The sequence below is a fragment of the Gigantopelta aegis genome, chromosome 15, assembly GCF_016097555.1.
Source record: "Gigantopelta aegis isolate Gae_Host chromosome 15, Gae_host_genome, whole genome shotgun sequence".
NCBI classification, from domain to species: Eukaryota; Metazoa; Mollusca; class Gastropoda; order Neomphalida; family Peltospiridae; genus Gigantopelta; species Gigantopelta aegis.
Genome location: NC_054713.1, coordinates 4,325,813 through 4,350,697, shown reverse-complemented (window position 1 = coordinate 4,350,697; position 24,885 = coordinate 4,325,813). Strand labels below are relative to the sequence as shown.

At 37.5% G+C, this 24,885-nt stretch overlaps 1 protein-coding gene across 1 annotated transcript in view; it reads right to left on the bottom strand.

Moving 5' to 3' along the window:
- Window positions 1-8,400: 8,400 nt before the first annotated feature.
- The window catches only part of LOC121390640 (D-glucuronyl C5-epimerase B-like), a 53,391-nt gene continuing 36,906 nt past the window's right edge, over window positions 8,401-24,885 (bottom strand). The window contains exons 5-6 of the mRNA XM_041522503.1: window positions 14,527-14,763; window positions 8,401-10,780 (exon numbers count right to left, since the gene is read on the bottom strand). Coding sequence (XP_041378437.1) covers window positions 9,747-10,780; window positions 14,527-14,763 — 1,271 coding nt within the window. The 3' untranslated portion in view covers window positions 8,401-9,746. The remainder of the gene's footprint in view (window positions 10,781-14,526; window positions 14,764-24,885) is intronic.

Here is a 24,885-nt window from a genome sequence, read left to right as displayed (position 1 = left end):
TCTGAAATAGTCCAGTCATTCGACTGTAAACTGGAACAAAAGGTAATGTACAAGCAATGCTTTAGTGGACTGTCGTGGGTGGACTTTGATGGAAGTCAAATATTTGAGCATTTTATTTCTAGCGAGGATGACAACGTATCAAGGATGAGCTTAAACTGAAGCTTCCCCTGACGGCAAAATGAGAATGAGAGAGAGAGAGAGAGAGAGAGAGAGAGAGAGAGAGAGAGAGAGAGAGAGAGAGAGAGAGAGAGAGAGAGAGAGAGAGAGAGAGAGAGAGAGAGAGAGAGAGAGAGATATATTATGGAATGTGTATACGTTGTTGCTCGCGCGTGCATATTTTTTCTCTGTCTGTCTGTCCCCCAATTTCCCAATATCTTTCTATCTCAATGTGTGTGCGTGCCTGTGTGTATGTGTGTGCGTGCGTACGTGCGTGCGTGTGTGCATGCATCACGAGAAAATACAACAAAACAAGGCAAACAAGTTATTTCGGTTTTTATGTCTGAAGACAACGCATTCCAGCAATATGTACATAAAACAATGGAAGCACTTATATGACAACCTGAACTTAATTCACGTAAACACATAGATGCACACTAACATTTGATGGAATGCTTTTGATTTCTTTACATATCACAACACAACTGACCTCGAAACATCAAGTTTGGAGGAACAAAAATTCATTTACGGGTATATTTACGCTCACATAGTTACAATGCAGCTTACGATTATACATGTTTACCATTATACTTGCTTTGAACAGAATTATAAATGAACACAATTTGACAAAAACATTGGCGTAGTTAGCGGTGAGTGTTTGTAAAGGAGGTACCCCCCCCCCCCCACCCCCCGAAAAAAAACCCCACCAAAAAAAACCCCCCAAAACATTCTTTAAGCACAGAGGTCAGTGAGATGGGAGTGTTGGGTGGGTTTGTTGTTGTTTTTTGTTGCTTTTTTAAATTACTATTACTATTACTATTGCAATTTTTTTTTAAATTAACTTTAGTTGTTTGCTTAAAGAGAGAAACAAATTCTATAATAAAATAGGACGCTGAAAGTTGGAGCTTTGTGGGGGTTTTGTTTTTTAAATTTGTTTGCTTATAGAAAGAAACATAAAATGGACCGTATAATAATAATATTTTAAAAGAAAACTAAAAACGACATAGTTCTCGATGGGTGTCGCTAAAGCTGTTGTTAGTCTAGTTACTTCTAATAATATCAACTAGAACAGATGCCAGTCTACTGATATCAGACACCACTATTACTAGTCTAATGATATCAGAGAACACTAATACCTATTACCAGTCTAATGATACCGCTTGACACCAGTGCATTGATATCAGACAACACTAATACCAGTCTACTGATAACAGAGTACACTAATACCAGTCTACTGATATCAAAGAACACTAATACCAGTCTACTGATATCAGAGTACACTAATACCAGTCTACTGATATCAAAGAACACTAATACCAGTATACTGATATCAGAGTACACTAATACCAGTCTAATGATAACAACTGGTACAGATACCAGTCTACGGATATCAGAGAGAACACTAGTACCAGTCCACTGATACCAGAGAACACTAATACCAGTCTACTGATATCAGAGAACACTAATACCAGTATACTGATATCAGAGTACACTAATACCAGTCTAATGATAACAACTGGTACAGATACCAGTCTACGGATATCAGAGAGAACACTAGTACCAGTCCACTGATACCAGAGAACACTAATACCAGTCTACTGATAACAGAGTACACTAATACCAGTCTACTGATATCAGAGAACACTAATACCAGTCTACTGATATCAGACAACTATTACCTATTACCAGTCTAATACTGCCACCTGACACAGATACCAGTCTACAGATGATGTCGATATCAGTTCAATGAAACAAATGACCTGATATTATTCTGCTGGTTCTAATATCCTGATAACCACACACACACATACATATATAAATATAAACAGCGCAACATAATATAGTCACTATTAAAACGTATAATATCGTCTATATACATCAATCACTACCCACCCACCATCACCCCATGCTTTGTATACTTAACAGTATAAAAACATCATACACATAAAAAGCAATATAATATGAACAAAATGTGTCCAGTAAACACAACCAAAGGTTTTTTTTAAAGGATTTTAATTATTTGCAGTTTTTGCACCAAATTTCATTTTTTTAAAAGAAGATAATACATTGTATAAAATTAAAATTATAATAGTAAAACGTAGGGCGAGGTCCATCAATAAAAAGAAACAAAAGCTGTTTTCGTTTTGCACAACACAGGAACAAACATAAGGTACCAGTAATAAAAGTTAATTATCCTTCATATCGGAGGTAGTTTAAAAACAGTAATATCTACCAGATATGTATTTTGCGTAGTTCATGGGCAAGTATCAAATAATTAAAACAAAAGTGACGTCATTCGTAGACCAAAGAAACTGGCTATACAGGCGCATGTGCAGAGGAGTAGTTTTTAGTGATCGAACCCCCACCCAACTCCTCCAGTATTTTCCGGGCGAGCATGACCCGACACCCAAGCCACCCACCTCACCCCCGCAAAAAAAAAAAAAAATAATATTTTTTTTTTTTTTAAATCGCTCGTCAGTCTAAATTCCCCTTGCACAATTTCATGCACATACGCCTGCTAAATATATATATAATAATAATAATTATGTATATGTAGTCCTATGTATAACATAAGTCAATACCAAGGGCCTTAGCTAGTCTATAATAAGGAGGGGGCTGGGGGCAGTAAAAAAACAACAACCACCAGGGTCTTCTCAGACTAGACCAAAAAAGCGAACAAAAAACAAACAACTTTTAAACTAAAAAGGACACCTTTTATATTTCTGGATAACAACTACCTCCTCCCCCCAATCCCGCTCCCGTTAACACAAATATCATCTCGGTTTTTAACCCCTTCTTTCTGTCTGGTATCGGAACAGAGACACGTTCAGGATGGCGAGCGATCGCAGTCATACACTCACTAGACTGGTCTTATGTGCCTAACATTAAATGAATGCGACATGATAGAAGAGGATGGTACCAGTCAAATTTACAGCTAGCGCTCAGCCTCCTAAACACACAACTGATCAATACTGGCAGCTAAATACCTTTATAGACTAACACAGAAACTGGTTAACATACAAGATAAAAACAAAGTAGTTATAACTGTAGTTGGGTTTTTGTTTTGCCTAAGAATTATATTCAGGGCCGTAGCTAGCGGGGGTGGGGGTGGGGGGGTGGGCAGTTGCCCCCCCCCCCCCCCCCCCCAATTTAAAAAAAATTAAATTCAGAAAACATTATAGGAACTTAAAGAAAATTCTCTTCTTAACCGTTTAAGGAGTTTTAGACTATTAACTACTCAGTTGCCCTCCCAAACAAACATTCCTAGCTACGGCCCTGATATTTTGCTTAGAGGTGTTACAGGATAAAACTAAAACCATTCTAAACCGAACATCCAAAGGATCAAGTAAAAAGTCTGGTTTTAAGGTATATCCGTTTAGAACGTTCTCTTCTGTACAGATTATTAAAAAAGGACTATTAAAAATGTCTGGTTTTGAGAGAATTCCAGTTTACAGAGGATCCGGCTTTAAAGGGTTTCATTATATGTTATAAAATGCATAAAATGGCAGCTTTGAAACTGCAGTATGTGTTTTTCATTAAAAAAAAATCATAAGACAGGGCGGGATTTTTTTAACAACACACATATATTTTAATATACACATACTAGTAGTGCTGCAAAATATTAATGCAGAGATCATATAAAAGAAATATATTGACCAAAAAAAATTAAAATAATAATAACACCATGACCAAACAATGAAAAGTGACAACATTTACATAATACATGATACACGAGACCTCACAACCGAAATGGCGATCACCGAATAAAAGAAATATACACCAAGATCGCAACTTTACCGACATGAGCACCTGAGGAAAATAGCGGCCTTTCTATATGCCATTGTTGAGCATAACGAGAAATAAAAATAGTATATACACCAGATTCCTAACACATGGGAGGCAATAAAATATTTATACATCAAGAAGAATGGAAAATAAATACAACCATTAGAAAATGTTTAATTTAAAAAAAAAAAAAATTGATATCCAAAATTTCTTCCATTTTTTTGTGTCCATATGTAAAAACAGAAGAAATGCAAATATTAATGAATGAATTTTTTAATTTATTTAAAATTAATCAGTTTGAATCAATTGGTTTTTTTTGTGTTTTTTTTGTGTTTTTTTTTAAATGACCAATGTCTTAAGAACATTTCAAGCCCATTTGGAGTTTATTTACAGAATTAATTTCATCATATTCGCACTTCTTTGTTCTCTAGTACATAGGTACGATGTTTCAAAGTAATAATATTTTGTAACAGCTACTATTATTATATTAAATATATTGATAGTGTTGTATTTTTCACAGAATATATTCTGACAAAGAAATTGTATTGAACTGCATGGAGTAATTAATGGTGGTGTGTAACCTTTAACAATTCAAAAAAAAACCTCAAGGTAGTTCCTTTAACGGGTGGTCAGTATTGAAAATTGTTTTTAGAACATCCATAATTCATTATATATCATGATATTTGATTTAAAGAATATACCATAAATTACAGAATATCACTTTTCCTAACATTATTATTTGATTTAAAGAATATACCATAAATTACAGAATATCACTTTTCCTAACATTATATTTGATTTAAAGAGTACACCATAAATTACAGAATACCACTTTTCCTAACATTATATTTGATTTAAAGAATACACCATAAATTACAGAGTACCACTTTTCCTAACATTATATCTGATTTAAAGAATACACCATAAATTACAGAATACCACTTTTCCTAAACAGTTTACAGCAATTTATGCTGCACACAAATTACATACAGTTTAGCTCATACAAACTATTAAAAACATGTCAATTAATTTTGTTTACATACCTGTAACTTGTAAAATGATCATAACGACTATATACATCGGATAACCAGCAAGATATACAGACACAAACACACATAATACAAGTAGAAGATACTGATCAGTCAGATGCGTGTGCAGAAGGGGTGTGTGGGTGGTCGAACACCCCCTCACCCCCTTACCCCACCCCCACTCAATCAAATGTTTTTTGTTTTTTTTCAATGCTTTGAATTCTGGTTGTGCATGAATCGACCACCCTATAAACTTTGCTCACAACAATCTAGATGACCACATATCCCCACCCCACCCCACCCCACCCCACCCCACCCCAACCCTGCTAAAATTCCTGCACACACACCTGTAAATCAGTGAGTATATTTTACATTAACGTTGTATTTCATGATGTACCTGGATTTTGGCAAGATATACAATATATACAAGTCTGTATATTATATACATACTGGGCTACCGTGTGCGTGCTTTTTGACACAGAGCGGATGTGACTATACAGTGAACAGCACTCCTCATATTACAACTGTCCATCCATTGCACACCCACACCATGCCAAAAACCACACACCTGAAGGCCCATAAGAACAATATCTGGAGTGAGGGGCACAATCTCTCGTGGAAGGGGGGGGGGGGGGGTGCATATTTTTATTATTATTTATACATACATGTATAAAGTAGGCAATTTTTTATTTTTTAAAATTACATTTTCATTCTCAAGTGGGATTCGCGAAATCTCGTTTACTATAGGCTTTCCTGAAAAATGTCCTGTAGGTGTGGGTGGGTTGGAACTGAATGACAGCACCAACGGCAACTGCCATCATTGAGATATTAATTGCCATAGGTAGAGAGTATCACCGACGGCACTTTTGTCGTTGGGCAAAGCTCCTCAACAATGTCAAAATCTATACACCTGGTGTACATTATCTGCCAATATTTAACATCTGGACTTTGAAATATGTCTACATACTGCAAAATAACCTTTCAGTCATGTTTATTTGCTGCAAATGTCACTTTTAAAAAGAATTACCACAGGCGGGCTCAAAATTGCCATCTGTGGGCCGTTTCCACCATGTCAATTATTTGAATAATCGCTGTGGGAGAGAAATTCTTAAGTTCGAGGTATGGGTGGGGAGGTTCACTGAAAAGATTATATCTTTCAAAAATGTCATAAACTGTACACTAGGGGTGGTGTGGGGAGGGGTGGTGTGGGGAGGGGTGGTGTGGGGAGGGGATGTGGGAGGGGATACAAGATGGATGAGAGGGAAGATGATGGGTCAGACTCTGAGACAATAAACTCTTTTTAAAAAATAATACACAATGGGGAATACAAGATTTGAAGTTCTAGAAAAGTATTTATGAAACATCTGTATGTCTGTATATAAAAATGACGACACTACATTTATACACACAATTAATCTCTGAAGACGACTTCGTCTTGGTATACGTACATGCACACATCTCATACCTCACCATCACAATGCTTTCATCACCATGAATATGTGTACCGGTAAGGGTTAAATTCCAGAAAGAAGCACAGCTAGACAATACATTTGTTATAGTAACAGATACTAGTTTTTAAACACTATAGTGTATTTTTCGCTATTAGAGCCATTTTTGATAAATGATATCAGACATTAAGATTTTATTCTTTAGATTTTCCATTTCTGTACATCGGAAGTGTTTTCGGTCATCCTGATGTTTTTAATGATAAAAACAAAATGCATTTTTTCATAATTCTAAAAATGTATGTACCTCTGAGAAATAACGGTCATGGAGACAATCTCTAGTCTATTTTTAGAGGGTATTTAAACATCACAGACTCTTTGTTTTACTCTGATGTAACTTGATCCAAGTGATTAATATTTAAACCGTCAAACCCCTATAAACTGGACACATATGGCACCAAGTAAAAAATTCTGGTTTTAAGGGGTATCTGGTTTTGTGAGGTTCTGGTTTGTACCAATATTAAAAAAGGAACCTTGAAAAACATCTGGTTTTGAGGGTCCGGTTTAGGGGTTTTTCACTGTATATATATTTCTAAGTATGGTATTTCTGCATGGGTTTCATGAGATCAACGTTATGTCTTCTTTCTATAGTCTGTAACAGTACCTAAATAGAAGACCTATTAATGGAAGGAAATGTTTGATTTAATGACGCACTCAACACATTTTATTTACAGTTATATGGTGTCCGACATATGGTTAAGGAAACACACAGATATTGAGAGAGGAAACCTGCTGTCGCCACTTCATAGGCTACTCTTTTTGAATAGCAACATGGTATCTTTTATATGCAACATCCCACAGACAGGATAGCTAGTAAAAGGGCAAATACATCCAATGAAAAATATGAAAAAAGGGAGTAATTTTTACCCTGTAAAACCATTATTTCATTTTATTTTATGGTTACGAGCAGAAGAATGTTTTCTGCTTTCCTACCCCAATACTATAGGTGCTCCTTTCTGGAATAACCCTTTTTCTTTTTTGATAATTGTTGATGAAGTAATGGATGCACGAAGTCACAACTTGTATTAAATCACAGACTGGCAAAACTGTATACTTTGTAAATGTGGTTTTCTATAGTACTGGCATATCGTCTGTTACTCTCACTTTGACCGTGACCATTCAATGTTATGAAACACTAGAGGACATTAAAATCAAAGATGGTTGCAAAACATGGTGGCTATCTTGAATCATAAATATACACCAAAAATTTTAAGATTTACCCAATTCCAATCAAGGAAGATTCTGAATTTAGAATCTGGTATACATGGTATACTTGACATTAACTGAAGCCAGAGCTTAATGTTGTACATAGAAACTCAAAGATCACATTTAGAATCTGGTATACATGGTATACTTGACATTAACTGAAGCCAGAGCTTAATGTTGTACATAGAAACTCAAAGATCACATTTAGAACACTTAGAACAGTGGACCCTCTCTAAACCGGCTTCAATGGAGACTCTAGAACTGTGCTAGAATACACAGGGTGCTGCATTAGACAAGATCTCACCAAAGCTTTTGCCAATGAACAGGGTTTTTTTTATCATGCCAGTTTGGGGTTCTTCAATAATTACGTATACCAAAAATCCCGTCCCACAGTGCCTTTCCCGTCATTATGCGGATCTACACAGATATCCAGATTATACACAGATGCTGTTTTACACAAATGCCAGTTTACACAAAACTCCAGAAAACTAAATAAATGCAGGTGGTTAGAGTCCACTTTGGTTTAGATGCCTAATACAGACAATGTTTATTTTTGGACCCTATATTTGAATGATAAATACTAGTAGCTGTATAACAGCCTCAGTTTCTGTTTGTTTACAAGTGTCATCCCAGTTAAAGGGACATACCCTAGTTTTTAAACACTACGGCATATTTTTCACTATTAGAGCCGTTTATGATCACTGAAATCAAATATTACTTTTATTGTATTCTTTAGATTATCAATTTCCATAAAAGCAAAGTGTTTTTGGTTATCCTGGTGTTTCTAATACCAAAAAAATGAATTTTTCATATTTTTAAAAACACACATGCATCTGAGAAGTAGTGGTTTCTGATTTGAGTTCAAGTCTATTTTTAAGGATATTTCCCGGTTTCAAGATTACTCTATTGTAAGTTTATCCAAATGCAATTCAGCTTTGTAAATTAACTAAAGTTAGTGTCTATTTTGAATGGGTTAAAACTAGGGTGTGCACCTTTAAAGGTACATGGTCTTCTAGCTCACAGAACTGTACGGTATCGCTGCTTCAAACTTAGTTTCTTCCTAAGAATTGTCATCTCTGTTTATCTAGTGGGTTCGTGGTCGTCCTAATATCTGTGGACACTCATTGTCCATATACAGCTGTTCAGCATTTTAATTTTTAGGAGACAATATTTCAAAACGTTACATATAACCAGAAGTCGGATTATGTGATTGTTTTTTGTTTGTTTATTTTACAGACTTTTCAGTTCCATGAATTATATATATGAAACCTAATCATCAATACTTAAAAGTTAAATTAAAATGAGTTATTGTCTCAAGTTTGCTCATTTTAATTTCAGAATGTCTAGCGGTTCACCGTATATGAACCGATTGGTGGTTCAAGTGAACTTAAACCTTTTTAACCGACTAGCAGAACAACCGTTCGCGTGAAATATTGTGCCCTAATTTTAATAATAATTTTCGGTTTCATTTTCATAAAAATGTTTTATGGGAGTTTTTTGGTAATGTTTTTGAATAATCAGAATATTTCACAATTTAAAACATTTTAAATGTTCCCGAACATGAGCATTTAGGCCTACTCGTTTCCAGTTAAGATTATTGGTGAATCTTTAACACATTTGTAGGCACACTCTTAATCACTATTTTAATCACGAAATTTTTTTAAAACCAGAAATACCATACAGAGCTGTAACAAAAACAACGTACCTTTGAACATTATGATCATTAAACAAACAAAAATAACAAAAAGAATGAAACAATATCCCATCATCTTGTACAACAAGCACCATCGTGATTGGCTAATTGTGATGTAACCTCTTCCCCTTCATGTAACTCATCCACTGATTGGCTGTGGTCTCTGTGTCTATGACACTGAGCCACAGGATCTGATTGGGTAATTGTGATGTGACCTCTTCCCCTTCATGTAACCTATCCACTGATTGGCCATGTCTTGAACGGGGGGTCTTTGTCTAAGACACTTGAGCCGCACGATCCGATTGGCTAACCCATCCACCGATTGGCTGTGGTCTCTGTGTCTGTAACACTTGAGCCGCAGGATCTGATTGGCTAATTGTGATGCGACCTCTTCCCCTTCATGTAACCCATCCACCGATTGGCCGTGGTCTTGAATAGAGGGTCTTTGTCTATGACACTGAGCTGTAACAGCTGGTTGATATGTGTGGTGTGGTAGTCCCAGCGGGCGCGGTTCGGCTCCACCCCGAGGGCCACGTGCCGTAGATCGTACAACGTTCCCGACCCCGTGTCAAATAACAGCAGCATGAACTTGAGTGACGTCAGCCCCACATTGTATAACCGCTCGGCCATCAGAGCTGCATCGCCGCTTGCGACCTCCTTTAGATCATACAACCCCAACAGCGAATATATAAACCCGTTGAGAACGAAACTGCTCGGTGTCGTCGGGTATTCTTCGTACCACTCGTAAGTGTTTGCGAACTTGGCTAGAACTCCGCCCTGTTCACTGCTGATCTCGAACAACTTCATCGCTTCCATGGCCGCTCGCAGATACTTCTTCTTCTCCGACGACAGATACGCCCGCACCAACAACGACATCGCCTGCCCCTGTGCCATCGCTGAGTACCACCCTGGCGGCAGCTCTAACAACCCTGGCACTAACTTTCTCCGCACCATCACCGGCCAACCACCGCGGTCATTCTGGTGGGTGACCAGCCAGTCGGCCGCGCTGTAGAAACCGTCCAAATGGGCCGAGGAGGCCAGCGTCAGGTTATCCAACCAGCCGTGGCCCCGGATTGTTATTATGGTGATTTTAGAAAAATTGTACTTCAACTTGGCACGCTTGCCCTTGTTGTACCGTAGGGCCAAGCCTTTCTGAAGATCGATGCTGATGTCGCGGGTGACGTGGATCCACTGGCCGCGGCGTGGACCGAGGCCGTAGTAGATGTCGCGGCCCTCAATGAGGATCAGCGTGGAGCTGAGCACGTAATGTATGTGAAACACCTGCTGACTCTGAGTCTCCACCATCACAGATAAACTTCCGTTGGATATGAACTTGAGGTCGACCGACACGAAGTGGTTCGTTTTCTCGTCGGCCGATATCGACAGACCTGGTGTCTTTAGAGAATCTACAAAAGGAAAACAAGAGAAAAAATGTGTTAAACCAGTCATAAAACAAACTACAACTGTAAACATAACAATTTTTTTTAACAAACACACATTATTATAATGATGGAACAAAATAACAGGACCAAATTTAATTTACTACTAGCATAGTAATATCTGTGTGAAATACAAAGGTACAGGTATTATGTGATATTGAATGTCAGTAATGTGGGACTAAATGTCAGTAATGTGGGACTAAATGTCAGTAATGTAGGACAATGTCAGTACTGTGAGACTGAATGTCAGTAATGTGGGACTAAATGTCAGTAATATCAGACTGAATGTCACTAATGTGAGACTGAATGTCAATAATTTGGGATTGAATGTCAGAAATGTGGGACAATGTCAGTAATGTGAGACTGTTAGTCAGTAATGTCGGATTGAATGTCAGAAATGTGGGACGTCAGTAACGTGGGAATAAATGTCAGTAATGTCAGTAATGGACTGAATGTCAGTAATGTGGGACTAAATGTCAGTAATGTGAGATTGAATGTCAGTAATGTGAGACTGAATGTCAATAATGTGGGATTAAATGTCAGAAATGTGGGACAATGTCAGTAATGTGGGACTAAATGTCAGTAATGTGAGACTGAATGTCAATAATGTGGGATTGAATGTCAGAAACGTGGGACAATGTCAGTAACGTGGGACTAAGTGTCAGTAATATCAGACTGAATGTCAGTAATGTGGAACTAAATGTCAGTAATGTGGAACATTGTCAGTAATGTGGAACTGAATGTCAGTAATGTGGGACAATATCAGTAATGTGTGATTAAATGTCAGTAATGTGAGACTGAATGTCAATAATGTGGGATTGAATGTCAGAAATGTGGGATTGAATGTCAGAAATGTGGGACAATGTCAGTAACGTGAGACTGAATGTCGGTAATGGACTGAATCTCAGTAATGTGGGACTAAATGTCAGTAATGTGAGATTGAATGTCAGTAATGTGAGACTGAATGTCAATAATGTGGGATTGAATGTCAGAAATGTGGGACAATGTCAGTAATGTGGGACTAAATGTCAGTAATGTGAGACTGAATGTCAGTAATGTGAGACTAAATTTCAGTAATGGACTGAATGTCAGTAATGTGGAATTAAATGTCAGTAATGTGGAACTATGTCAGTAATGTGGGATTGAATGTCAGTAATGTGAGACAATGTCAGTAATGTGAGACAATGTCAGTAATGTGAGACTGAATGTCAGTAATGTGAGACTGAATGTCAGTAATGTGAGACAATGTCAGTAATGTCAGACTGAATGTCAGTAATGTGAGACAATGTCAGTGATGTGAGACAATGTCAGTAATGTGAGACTGAATGTCAGTAATGTGACACAATGTCAGTGATGTGAGACTGAATGTCAGTAATGTGTGACTAAATGTCAGTAATGTGGAACTGAATGTCAGTAATGTGAGACTGAATGTCAGTAATGTGGGACTGAATGTCAGTAATGTGAGACAGTGTCAGTAATGTGACACAATGTCAGTAATGTGAGACTGAATGTCAGTAATGTGAGACTGAATGTCAGTAATGTGAAACTGAATGTCAGTAATGTGGGACAATGTCAGTAATGTGAGACTGAATGTCAGTGATGTGAGACTGAATGTCAGTGATGTGAGACTGAATGTCAGTGATGTGAGACTGAATGTCAGTAATGTGAGACTGAATGTCAGTAATGTGAGACTGAATCAGTAAAAGGGTTAATTCCTGACAATATGGATGAGGGTTACTGTGGTTATCACCATTTAATGTGATCCCTCGTTTCTTTCCACCATTATGTATACTAAATGTCAGACTCTGTATGCAACCCTTAATTCTCAACATTGTAATCTGTTATCACAAAATCATAATAATGAGCGGCCATTCAGCAATTAATGTAACACAAAATCGTAATAATGAGCGGCCATTCAGCAATTAATGTAAGACAAAATCATAATAATGAGCGGCCATTCAGCAATTAATGTAAGACAAAATCTTAATAATGAGCGGCCATTCAGCAATTAATGTAAGACAAAATCTTAATAATGAGCGGCCATTCAGCAATTAATGTAAGACAAAATCATAATAATGAGCGGCCATTCAGCAATTAATGTAAGACAAAATCATAATAATGAGCGGCCATTCAGCAATTAATGTAAGACAAAATCATAATAATGAGCGGCCAATTCAGCAATTAATGAAGACAAATTCATAATAATGAGCGGCCATTCAGCAATTAATGAAGACAAATTCATAATAATGAGCGGCCATTCAGCAATTAATGTAAGACAAAATCATAATAATGAGTGGCCATTCAGCAATTACTGTAACACAAAATTTAGCATTTTTATAACCCCCTCAACTCCCATGTAATGTTTTATAAAGACCACATGTCTACTCCTCCCTCTAAATTACATAACACTCAGATAACCCATTGGATTTTGCATAACCTATCACAACTAAATAAACAGAATCCTAAATGTAATGCATAAATTTTTTGTTTTGCAAAACCAAGTTTGCACAAGGAACATGTGAAGAAATCAATAATTAGCATAATTGTTAGAGTTGTTAGAGGCTTGATGCCATGAAATATCCGATGAGCCTGAAGATGCGAACTCAACAATGTGATCCCTTTCTTTGCCTTCATCAGTATGTTCACTTGTGACTTTGTATGCAGTTTTCATTTATCAAGATTGTAATGTGTTATAATAATGAGGGGACATTCAGCTTTTACATTTCAACTTATTTCCGTGCTTATGTCCAATTAAGGTTCAAGCATGCTGTCCTGGGCACATACCTCAGCTATCTGTCCAGGACAGTGGGTTAGTTGTTAGTGGTTAGTGGTTAGCGAGAGAGAAGAGGGTGTACCCATTGAGTCGTTAAAAACTCGCTCCGAGTCGGAGCTGGTTCAGGACTGCGAACCCCGTACCTGCCAGCCTTATGTCTGATGGCTTAACCTTCTGACTACTGCAGGTGAGATATCTCGCCCGACGTCACGTCAGTCGATATACTGTACACTGTATACAGTGCATTCCCCAATTCATATTTACCGCCGGTTTGCACACGACACTCACCGGAAACGGAAATATAATTAAAGAAAAAAGATTTTTTTTCAAAATGGTGGCTTTAGTTTTGATTTTTTCATTTGAAAATACCTTGAAATTTTGAGTTCAAAAAGTGGTTTTCGGCAAGTATTTTCGCTTGACAACAATGGCGGCAAGTCGCGGTCATTTTCAGGGATCGATAGCTGATTGTGACGGCTAAGTTGATAATAAATTTGATCGTTTTACCAACAACGAAAATGACCAAATATTGCAATATCATGAATATGAATCTTAGTTCGGGTTTTAAAAAAAAATTCTGGTTAGAAAACCACTGTTATCGGGAATAATGGACATAAATACTGGACAGCTGGACACAAATGCCCGTAAGTAAACGCAACTTTTTCGATTTTTTGCCTAATTTTAATCACCATTAGCCGATCTAAAATAATAAAAATTAATAAAAAAGACACGAAAATAATACTTACCGATTCATATATGAACTTTATTTCATGTATTTATAAAACATTTAAGTGAATATATGTGAGTAAAAATTATAAACTTGTACCCACTCAACGTGGTTTTTGTTAAAAATTAATCCAGTAGTCTAAAGGTTAACCACGACACCACCGAAGCCAGTTAGAAAACCATTTATCAAAATGAGACTATGAGACCTGTGACGAACCTGAAGATGCGAACTCGACGACTCTGATCCCGAGCGTGGTGTCATCGGTGAGCGTGACCTGTGACCTCTTGTCGACGATGATCCAGTCAGCCACGCGGTCCTCCTCCCCATCCTCGAGGACCAGCACCTCGGGCGCCCCCTGCAGGACATGCTTGCTGTGGTGACTCAGGCCGTACTGCGCGATCTGGATCGGGTAATGGTGGCCCTCGGACGTCCACTGGGTCGAGATGGGCACCCCTGAAACAGGAAAACATCTCTTAGTACAATGTTTAAATGTTTATGTCTATATACAGTTGGTAATGGTGGCCCTCGGACGTCCACTGGGTCGAGATGGGCACCCCTGAAACAGGAAAACATCTCTTAGTACAATGTTTAAATGTTTATGTCTATATACAGTTGGTAATGGTGGCCCTCGGACGTCCACTGGGTCGAGATGGGCACCCCTGAAACAGGAAAACATCTCTTAGTACAATGTTTAAATGTTTATGTCTATATACAGTTGGTAATGGTGGCCCTCGGACGTCCACTGGGTCGAGATGGGCACCCCTGAAACAGGAAAACATCTCTTAGTACAATGTTTAAATGTTTATGTCTATATACAGTTGGTAATGGTGGCCCTCGGACATCCATTGGGTCGAGATGGGCACCCCTGAAACAGGAAAACATCTCTTAGTACAATGTTTAAATGTTTATGTCTATATACAGTTGGTAATGGTGGCCCTAGTTTTAGCCCATAAGAATGGACACTAAGTTTAGTTAATCTACACACCTGTAACACACACCTGGATATGGTTATAACAGAGAGAAGCTAAAGTCTGTGATGTTTAAACAGGGAAATACCGTCTAAAATAACTACAGCTTGTCTCGATAACCATTACCTCTCAGACGAACGTGCGTTTTAGAATTATTATTTTGTGGATATTACAAAAACCTGGATGACCAAAACCACTTCAGGTGTAGGAAAATTAATATTCTAAATACTGTAAATCATGAAATTAATGCGAGCAAGTAATTAATGTGAGCAAGTAATTAATGCGAAAAATGCGGTGAACACATCGATGCAATAATAACTTGACGCATTTTTTAAAGTCTCATTCCCAATATAAAAAATGTGCAGGATTTTACTATAATACTTCTAAATAAAATAATACTTTTATAATATAAAGATGAAACAAAATACAAAAACAATTTTTGTTAAACATCTTTTTGTGAATACTTCAAGAATCTTTCTTTCGTTTCGATGTTGCCATTCTATTTTCACTTTCCTGGAATATCATAGCGGTTATATAATACAGTGATGTTCCAAATGTTTTGTTTTTAAAAAGCTCATTTTGCGATGTGAGTATTTTTCAAATTTTCTTACATTTCTGGATTACTATATACATTTAAATTGTTTTGAACATTTGTATAATTATAATCAACAAATTTTATTACTAAATATATTCCTTTAAAAATTAAACAGTAGAAAATTATATAACCATAACCAACAATCCGTGCGTATTTCTCTATACATGGCATTTAATTTAGACTGGTCGCAAGTTGTCACTGTTGCAATATATCGCATTTGTTAACGTCTATTCCTGTGCTGCGCATAAAGTGTATAAAATCAGTCTAAAACATTTGTTAGAATAATAAGTCTGCGTACGCGTGAAATATTATGCCCTGTAATAGCGACCCGTTTACCTTTTATTCCTACTGGTGGATTAATTAGAAGCAATCACCACACAAAAGTGCGAGGCATACCCTTAACAATAAGGTGTAGTTATACTAAATACACTACTTTAAGTAATTAGGGCTTCCTGGTCGGCCCACCATGGGATTAGCTTCAGGTTATGTAGTAGCTGTGAAAACAACTACTGACTTCTGTTAACATGAAAGATGAAGCCCAAACAATATAACAACACAAATGTTGCCCGACGCATTAATAAAAATACGCATTTTTGTTCACTCATGTATGGACGCAATAATATCATGACGTATTAATTACATGATTTACATGATAAAATGTAAGTATTTCTAATTTAAATTATCAAAAGCGGCTTTAATAGTGAAAAATACCTTGTGATGTTTAAAATATACAGTAATGGACATAAATCAATGTGCTCTAGTAAGTCTTATAAATCAATGTGCTCTAGTGTCTATTACTATATGGACATAAATCAATGTGCTCTAAAACAAAAACTGGACATAAATCAATGTGCTCTAGTGGTGTCGTTAAACAAAAACTTTAGGTAATGGATATAAATCAATGTGCTCTAGTGGTGTCGTTAAACAAAAACTTTAGGTAATGGACATAAATCAATGTGCTCTAGTGGTGTCGTTAAACAAAAACTTTAGGTAATGGACATAAATCAATGTGCTCTAGTGGTGTCGTTAAACAAAACAAACTTTAGGTAATGGACATAAATCAATGTGCTCTAGTGGTGTCGTTAAACAAAACAAACTTTAGGTAATGGATATCCACCGTGTTGAGATGGGGATCTATCAAACATGAAAACCAAAAGTTAAAGTTTGTTTTGTTTAACGACACCACTAGAGCACATTGATTTATTAATCATCAGCTATTGGATGTCCAACATTTAGTAACTTAGACATATAGACTAATCTTAGAGAGTAAACCCGCTACATTTTTCCATTAGTAGCAAGGGATCTTCTATATGCACCATCCCACAGACAGGATAGCACAAACCACAGCAATTGATATACCAGTCATGGTGCACTGGCTGGCATGAAACAAATAGCCCAATAGGCCCACCGACAGGGATCGATCCCAAACTGACCACGCATCAAGCCCCTGTCTCATACACTTATGCATGACATGTACATGGTATCTCCAGAACTATGACATACTTGGAGAAAAGGAAAAGAAAGAAGAGAAAAAGAAGAAAGATAAAGAAGAAATGGTGATGGTAGTTCTACAAAACGCAAGGCTGCAGACTATCAGATAAAGAAGTAATGGTGATGATAGTTCTACAAAACGCAAGGCTGCAGACTATCAGATAAAGAAGTAATGGTGATGGTAGTTCTACAAAACGCAAGGCTGCAGACTATCAGATAAAGAAGTAATGGTGATGATAGTTCTACAAAACGCAAGGCTGCAGACTATCAGATAAAGAAGTAATGGTGATGGTAGTTCTACAAAACGCAAGGCTGCAGACTATCAGATAAAGAAGTAATGGTGATGGTAGTTCTACAAAACGCAAGGCTGCAGACTATCAGATACTACAAAACGCAAGGCTGCAGACTATCAGATAAAGAAGTAATGGTGATGGTAGTTCTACAAAACGCAAGGCTGCAGACTATCAGATAAAGAAGTAATGGTGATGGTAGTAGTTCTACAAAACGCAAGGCTGCAGACTATCAGATAAAGAAGTAATGGTGATGATAGTTCTACAAAACGCAAGGCTGCAGACTATCAGATAAAGAAGTAATGGTGATGATAGAAGTAATGGTGATGATAGTTCTACAAAACGCAAGGCTGCAGACTATCAGATAAAGAAGTAATGGTGATGGTAGTTCTACAAAACGCAAGGCTGCAGACTATCAGATAAAGAAGTAATGGTGATGATAGTTCTACAAAACGCAAGGCTGCAGACTATCAGATAAAGAAGAAATGGTGATGATAGTTCTACAAAACGCAAGGCTGCAGACTATCAGATAAAGAAGTAATGGTGATGGTAGTTCTACAAAACGCAAGGCTGCAGACTATCAGATAAAGAAGTAATGGTGATGGTAGTTCTACAAAACGCAAGGCTGCAGACTATCAGATAAAGAAGAAATGGTGATGGTAGTTCTACAAAACGCAAGGCTGCAGACTATCAGATAAAGAAGTAATGGTGATGGTAGTTCTACAAAACGCAAGGCTGCAGACTATCAGATAAAGAAGAAATGGTGATGATAGTTCTACAAAACGCAAGGCTGCAGACTATCAGATAAAGAAGAAATGGTGATGGTAGTTCTACAAAACGCAAGGCTGCAGACTATCAGATAAAGAAGAAATGGTGATGATAGTTCTACAAAACGCAAGGCTGCAGACTATCAGATAAAGAAGAAATGGTGATGATAGTTCTACAAAACGCAAGGCTGCAGACTATCAGATAAAGAAGTAATGGTGATGATAGTTCTACAAAACGCAAGGCTGCAGACTATCAGATAAAGAAGAAATGGTGATGATAGTTCTACAAAACGCAAGGCTGCAGACTATCAGATAAAGAAGAAATGGTGATGATAGTTCTACAAAACGCAAGGCTGCAGACTATCAGATAAAGAAGTAATGGTGATGATAGTTCTACAAAACGCAAGGCTGCAGACTATCAGATAAAGAAGAAATGGTGATGATAGTTCTACAAAACGCAAGGCTGCAGACTATCAGATAAAGAAGAAATGGTGATGATAGTTCTACAAAACGCAAGGCTGCAGACTATCAGATAAAGAAGTAATGGTGATGATAGTTCTACAAAACGCAAGGCTGCAGACTATCAGATAAAGAAGAAATGGTGATGATAGTTCTACAAAACGCAAGGCTGCAGACTATCAGATAAAGAAGTAATGGTGATGATAGTTCTACAAAACGCAAGGCTGCAGACTATCAGATAAAGAAGAAATGGTGATGATAGTTCTACAAAACGCAAGGCTGCAGACTATCAGATAAAGAAGTAATGGTGATGATAGTTCTACAAAACGCAAGGCTGCAGACTATCAGATAAAGAAGAAATGGTGATGATAGTTCTACAAAACGCAAGGCTGCAGACTATCAGATAAAGAAGTAATGGTGATGATAGTTCTACAAAACGCAAGGCTGCAGACTATCAGATAAAGAAGAAATGGTGATGGTAGTTCTACAAAACGCAAGGCTGCAGACTATCAGATAAAGAAGTAATGGTGATGGTAGTTCTACAAAACGCAAGGCTGCAGACTATCAGATAAAGAAGAAATGGTGATGATAGTTCTACAAAACGCAAGGCTGCAGACTATCAGATAAAGAAGTAATGGTGATGGTAGTTCTACAAAACGCAAGGCTGCAGACTATCAGATAAAGAAGAAATGGTGATGATAGTTCTACAAAACGCAAGGCTGCAGACTATCAGATAAAGAAGTAATGGTGATGGTAGTTCTACAAAACGCAAGGCTGCAGACTATCAGATAAAGAAGTAATGGTGATGATAGTTCTACAAAACGCAAGGCTGCAGACTATCAGATAAAGAAGTAATGGTGATGATAGTTCTACAAAACGCAAGGCTGCAGACTATCGGATAAAGAAGAAATCATAATGGTGAAGTTTATTTTGTTTAACACCACCACTGGAGCACATTGATTAATTATGGTGGTTCAGTCCTGCGATACAAGCACCACAGGTGAGCACTTAACCGACTACATCCCGCCCCAAAACAGAAGAAAGAAGGAAGGAAGGAAGGAAGGAAGGAAGGAAGGAAGGAAATGTTTTATTTAACGACACACAAGACTTTTTTTTTAATTTAAAAAAGTAAGACCGCAATGGAGGACTGCAGAATTGAGAACGATGGTCTGCCCATGCGCGGATATGGATATACATCTGGCAAGGTAAGACAATTCTGCAGTGGAGGAGACGACTCAGGTTGTATAGCATTGTTGTTATTCTAGTACAGTAAGTTGAATAAGACTAATGGCATCGGACTTGTGGTTAAGGACCACACAGATATTGAGAGGAAACTCGTTGTCACCACATCATGGGCTGCTCTTTTCGATTAGCAGCAAGGCATCTTTTATATGTACCATCCCACAGACAAGATAGTACATACTTCAACCTTTGTTACACCATGCAGTTATGGAGCACGTACTGGCTGGAACAAGAAATAGCCCTATGGGCCCACCGACGGGAATCGATCCTAGATCGATCACGCATCAGGCGAGTGCTGTACCACTGAGCTACGTCCTGCCCAAAGAAAGATACAGAAGGAATGGTGACGGTAATTCTACAGAACACACACCGGCCTCGGTGGCGTCGTGGCAGGCCATCGGTCTACAGGCTGGTAGGTACTGGGTTCAGATCCCAGTCGAGGCATGGGATTTTTAATCCAAATACCGACTCCAAACCCTGAGTGAGTGTTCCGCAAGGCTCAATGGGTAGGTGTAAACCACTTGCACCGACCAGTGATCCATAACTGGTTCAACAAAGGCCATGGTTTGTGCTATCCTGCCTGTGGGAAGCACAAATAAAAGATCCCTTGCTGCTAATCGGAAGAGTAGCCCATGTAGTGGCGACAGTGGGTTTCCTCTCAAAATCTGTGTGGTCCTTAACCATATGTCTGACGCCATATAACCGTAAATAAAATGTGTTGAGTGTGTCGTTAAATAAAACATTTCTTTCTTTTTTCTTTTTACAGAACACAAGTCTGCCGACTGTGTGTAAAGTTATTAACCATCATGTACAGGATGGTGCTAACAGGAGCTGACAGATAGCTCATCGCTCGGATGTCGGCAGTGATTGTTAGAGACAGATTATCAGCTATGTTCACCTCTCTCGCACTCGGTAACATGCAGTACTTCTCGCTTACATATTTTGCTGTGTGGCCGCATGAAGGCATCTCCACCAATCGGGAGTCTCGGTGGCTGTCTGTCAGGATACCTCAAACAGTTCGCTTCTGCCTTGTTTAAACCCCTCCTACTCACGTGGGAGCATCAGTCTCAATGCCAGGATATATATATATATATATATATATATATATATATATATATATATATATATATATCGATCATTATGAGTTCACTTCCTTCTATTCATTAATTTCAACTACTTCTCTTAATTTGTGGCTGTTTTAAATACTTGGATGGATCGTCAGTTTGTTTCTGGCTTGCTTAAACCCCTCCCATTCACATGGGAGCATCAGTCTCAATGCCAGGATATATATATATATATAGATCATTATGAGTTCACTTCCTTCTATTCATTAATTTCAACTACTTCTCTTAATTTGTGGCTGTTTTAAATACTTGGATGGATCGTCAGTTTGTTTCTGGCTTGCTTAAACCCCTCCCATTCACATGGGAGCATCAGTCTCAATGCCAGGATATATATATATACATGTATATAGATCATTATGAGTTCACTTCCTTCTATTCATTAATTTCAACTACTTCTCTTAATTTGTGGCTGTTTTAAATACTTGGATGGATCGTCAGTTTGTTTCTGGCTTGCTTAAACCCCTCCCATTCACATGGGAGCATCAGTCTCAATGCCAGGATATATATATATACATGTATATAGATCATTATGAGTTCACTTCCTTCTATTCATTAATTTCAACTACTTCTCTTAATTTGTGGCTGTTTTAAATACTTGGATGGATCGTCAGTTTGTTTCTGGCTTGCTTAAACCCCTCCCATTCACATGGGAGCATCAGTCTCAATGCCAGGATATATATATATACATGTATATAGATCATTATGAGTTCACTTCCTTCTATTCATTAATTTCAACTACTTCTCTTAATTTGTGGCTGTTTTAAATACTTGGATGGATCGTCAGTTTGTTTCTGGCTTGCTTAAACCCCTCCCATTCACATGGGAGCATCAGTCTCAATGCCAGGATATATATATATACATGTATATCGATCATTATGAGTTCACTTCCTTCTATTCATTAATTTCAACTACTTCTCTTAATTTGTGGCTGTTTTAAATACTTGGATGGATCGTCAGTTTGTTTCTGGCTTGCTTAAACCCCTCCCATTCACATGGGAGCATCAGTCTCAATGCCAGGATATATATATATACATGTATATAGATCATTATGAGTTCACTTCCTTCTATTCATTAATTTCAACTACTTCTCTTAATTGTGGCTGTTTTAAATACTTGGATGGATCGTCAGTTTGTTTCTGGCTTGCTTAAACCCCTCCCATTCACATGGGAGCATCAGTCTCAATGCCAGGATATATATATATACATGTATATAGATCATTATGAGTTCACTTCCTTCTATTCATTAATTTCAACTACTTCTCTTAATTTGTGGCTGTTTTAAATACTTGGATGGATCGTCAGTTTGTTTCTGGCTTGCTTAAACCCCTCCCATTCACATGGGAGCATCAGTCTCAATGCCAGGATATATATATATACATGTATATAGATCATTATGAGTTCACTTCCTTCTATTCATTAATTTCAACTACTTCTCTTAATTTGTGGCTGTTTTAAATACTTGGATGGATCGTCAGTTTGTTTCTGGCTTGCTTAAACCCCTCCCATTCACATGGGAGCATCAGTCTCAATGCCAGGATATATATATATACATGTATATAGATCATTATGAGTTCACTTCCTTCTATTCATTAATTTCAACTACTTCTCTTAATTTGTGGCTGTTTTAAATACTTGGATGGATCGTCAGTTTGTTTCTGGCTTGCTTAAACCCCTCCCATTCACATGGGAGCATCAGTCTCAATGCCAGGATATATATATATACATGTATATAGATCATTATGAGTTCACTTCCTTCTATTCATTAATTTCAACTACTTCTCTTAATTTGTGGCTGTTTTAAATACTTGGATGGATCGTCAGTTTGTTTCTGGCTTGCTTAAACCCCTCCCATTCACATGGGAGCATCAGTCTCAATGCCAGGATATATATATATACATGTATATAGATCATTATGAGTTCACTTCCTTCTATTCATTAATTTCAACTACTTCTCTTAATTTGTGGCTGTTTTAAATACTTGGATGGATCGTCAGTTTGTTTCTGGCTTGCTTAAACCCCTCCCATTCACATGGGAGCATCAGTCTCAATGCCAGGATATATATATATACATGTATATAGATCATTATGAGTTCACTTCCTTCTATTCATTAATTTCAACTACTTCTCTTAATTTGTGGCTGTTTTAAATACTTGGATGGATCGTCAGTTTGTTTCTGGCTTGCTTAAACCCCTCCCATTCACATGGGAGCATCAGTCTCAATGCCAGGATATATATATATACATGTATATAGATCATTATGAGTTCACTTCCTTCTATTCATTAATTTCAACTACTTCTCTTAATTTGTGGCTGTTTTAAATACTTGGATGGATCGTCAGTTTGTTTCTGGCTTGCTTAAACCCCTCCCATTCACATGGGAGCATCAGTCTCAATGCCAGGATATATATATATACATGTATATAGATCATTATGAGTTCACTTCCTTCTATTCATTAATTTCAACTACTTCTCTTAATTTGTGGCTGTTTTAAATACTTGGATGGATCGTCAGTTTGTTTCTGGCTTGCTTAAACCCCTCCCATTCACATGGGAGCATCAGTCTCAATGCCAGGATATATATATATACATGTATATAGATCATTATGAGTTCACTTCCTTCTATTCATTAATTTCAACTACTTCTCTTAATTTGTGGCTGTTTTAAATACTTGGATGGATCGTCAGTTTGTTTCTGGCTTGCTTAAACCCCTCCCATTCACATGGGAGCATCAGTCTCAATGCCAGGATATATATATATACATGTATATAGATCATTATGAGTTCACTTCCTTCTATTCATTAATTTCAACTACTTCTCTTAATTTGTGGCTGTTTTAAATACTTGGATGGATCGTCAGTTTGTTTCTGGCTTGCTTAAACCCCTCCCATTCACATGGGAGCATCAGTCTCAATGCCAGGATATATATATATATACATGTATATAGATCATTATGAGTTCACTTCCTTCTATTCATTAATTTCAACTACTTCTCTTAATTTGTGGCTGTTTTAAATACTTGGATGGATCGTCAGTTTGTTTCTGGCTTGCTTAAACCCCTCCCATTCACATGGGAGCATCAGTCTCAATGCCAGGATATATATATATACATGTATATAGATCATTATGAGTTCACTTCCTTCTGTTTGTGGGACTTTTAGATACTTACTTGTTTGTATTGATCTGCCTTGTTTAAACCTGGGATGAGACATAGCCCTGTCATAAAGCACTCACTTAAAGAAAGGTTGGTCGTCAGCTATTGGATGTCAACCATTTGGTAATTGTGACATATAGTCTTAGAGAAAAAATATGTTACATTTTTCCATTAGTAGCGAGGGACCTTTTATATACATCATCCCACAGACAGGATAGCACATACCACGGCCTTTAATATACCAGTTATAGTGCACTAGCTGAAACAAGAAATAGCCCAGAACGACCGTGCATCAGGCAAGCGTTTTACCACTGGGCTACGACACGCCCGCACTTGTGCCATTTCAGTTCACTTCATGTCCTCCCCCCAACAACTCAATTGGTTACAAGCCCCCCAACAACTCAATTGGTTACAAGCCCGCCAACAACTCAATTGGTTACAAGCCCCCCAACAACTCAATTGGTTACAAGCCCCCCAACAACTCAA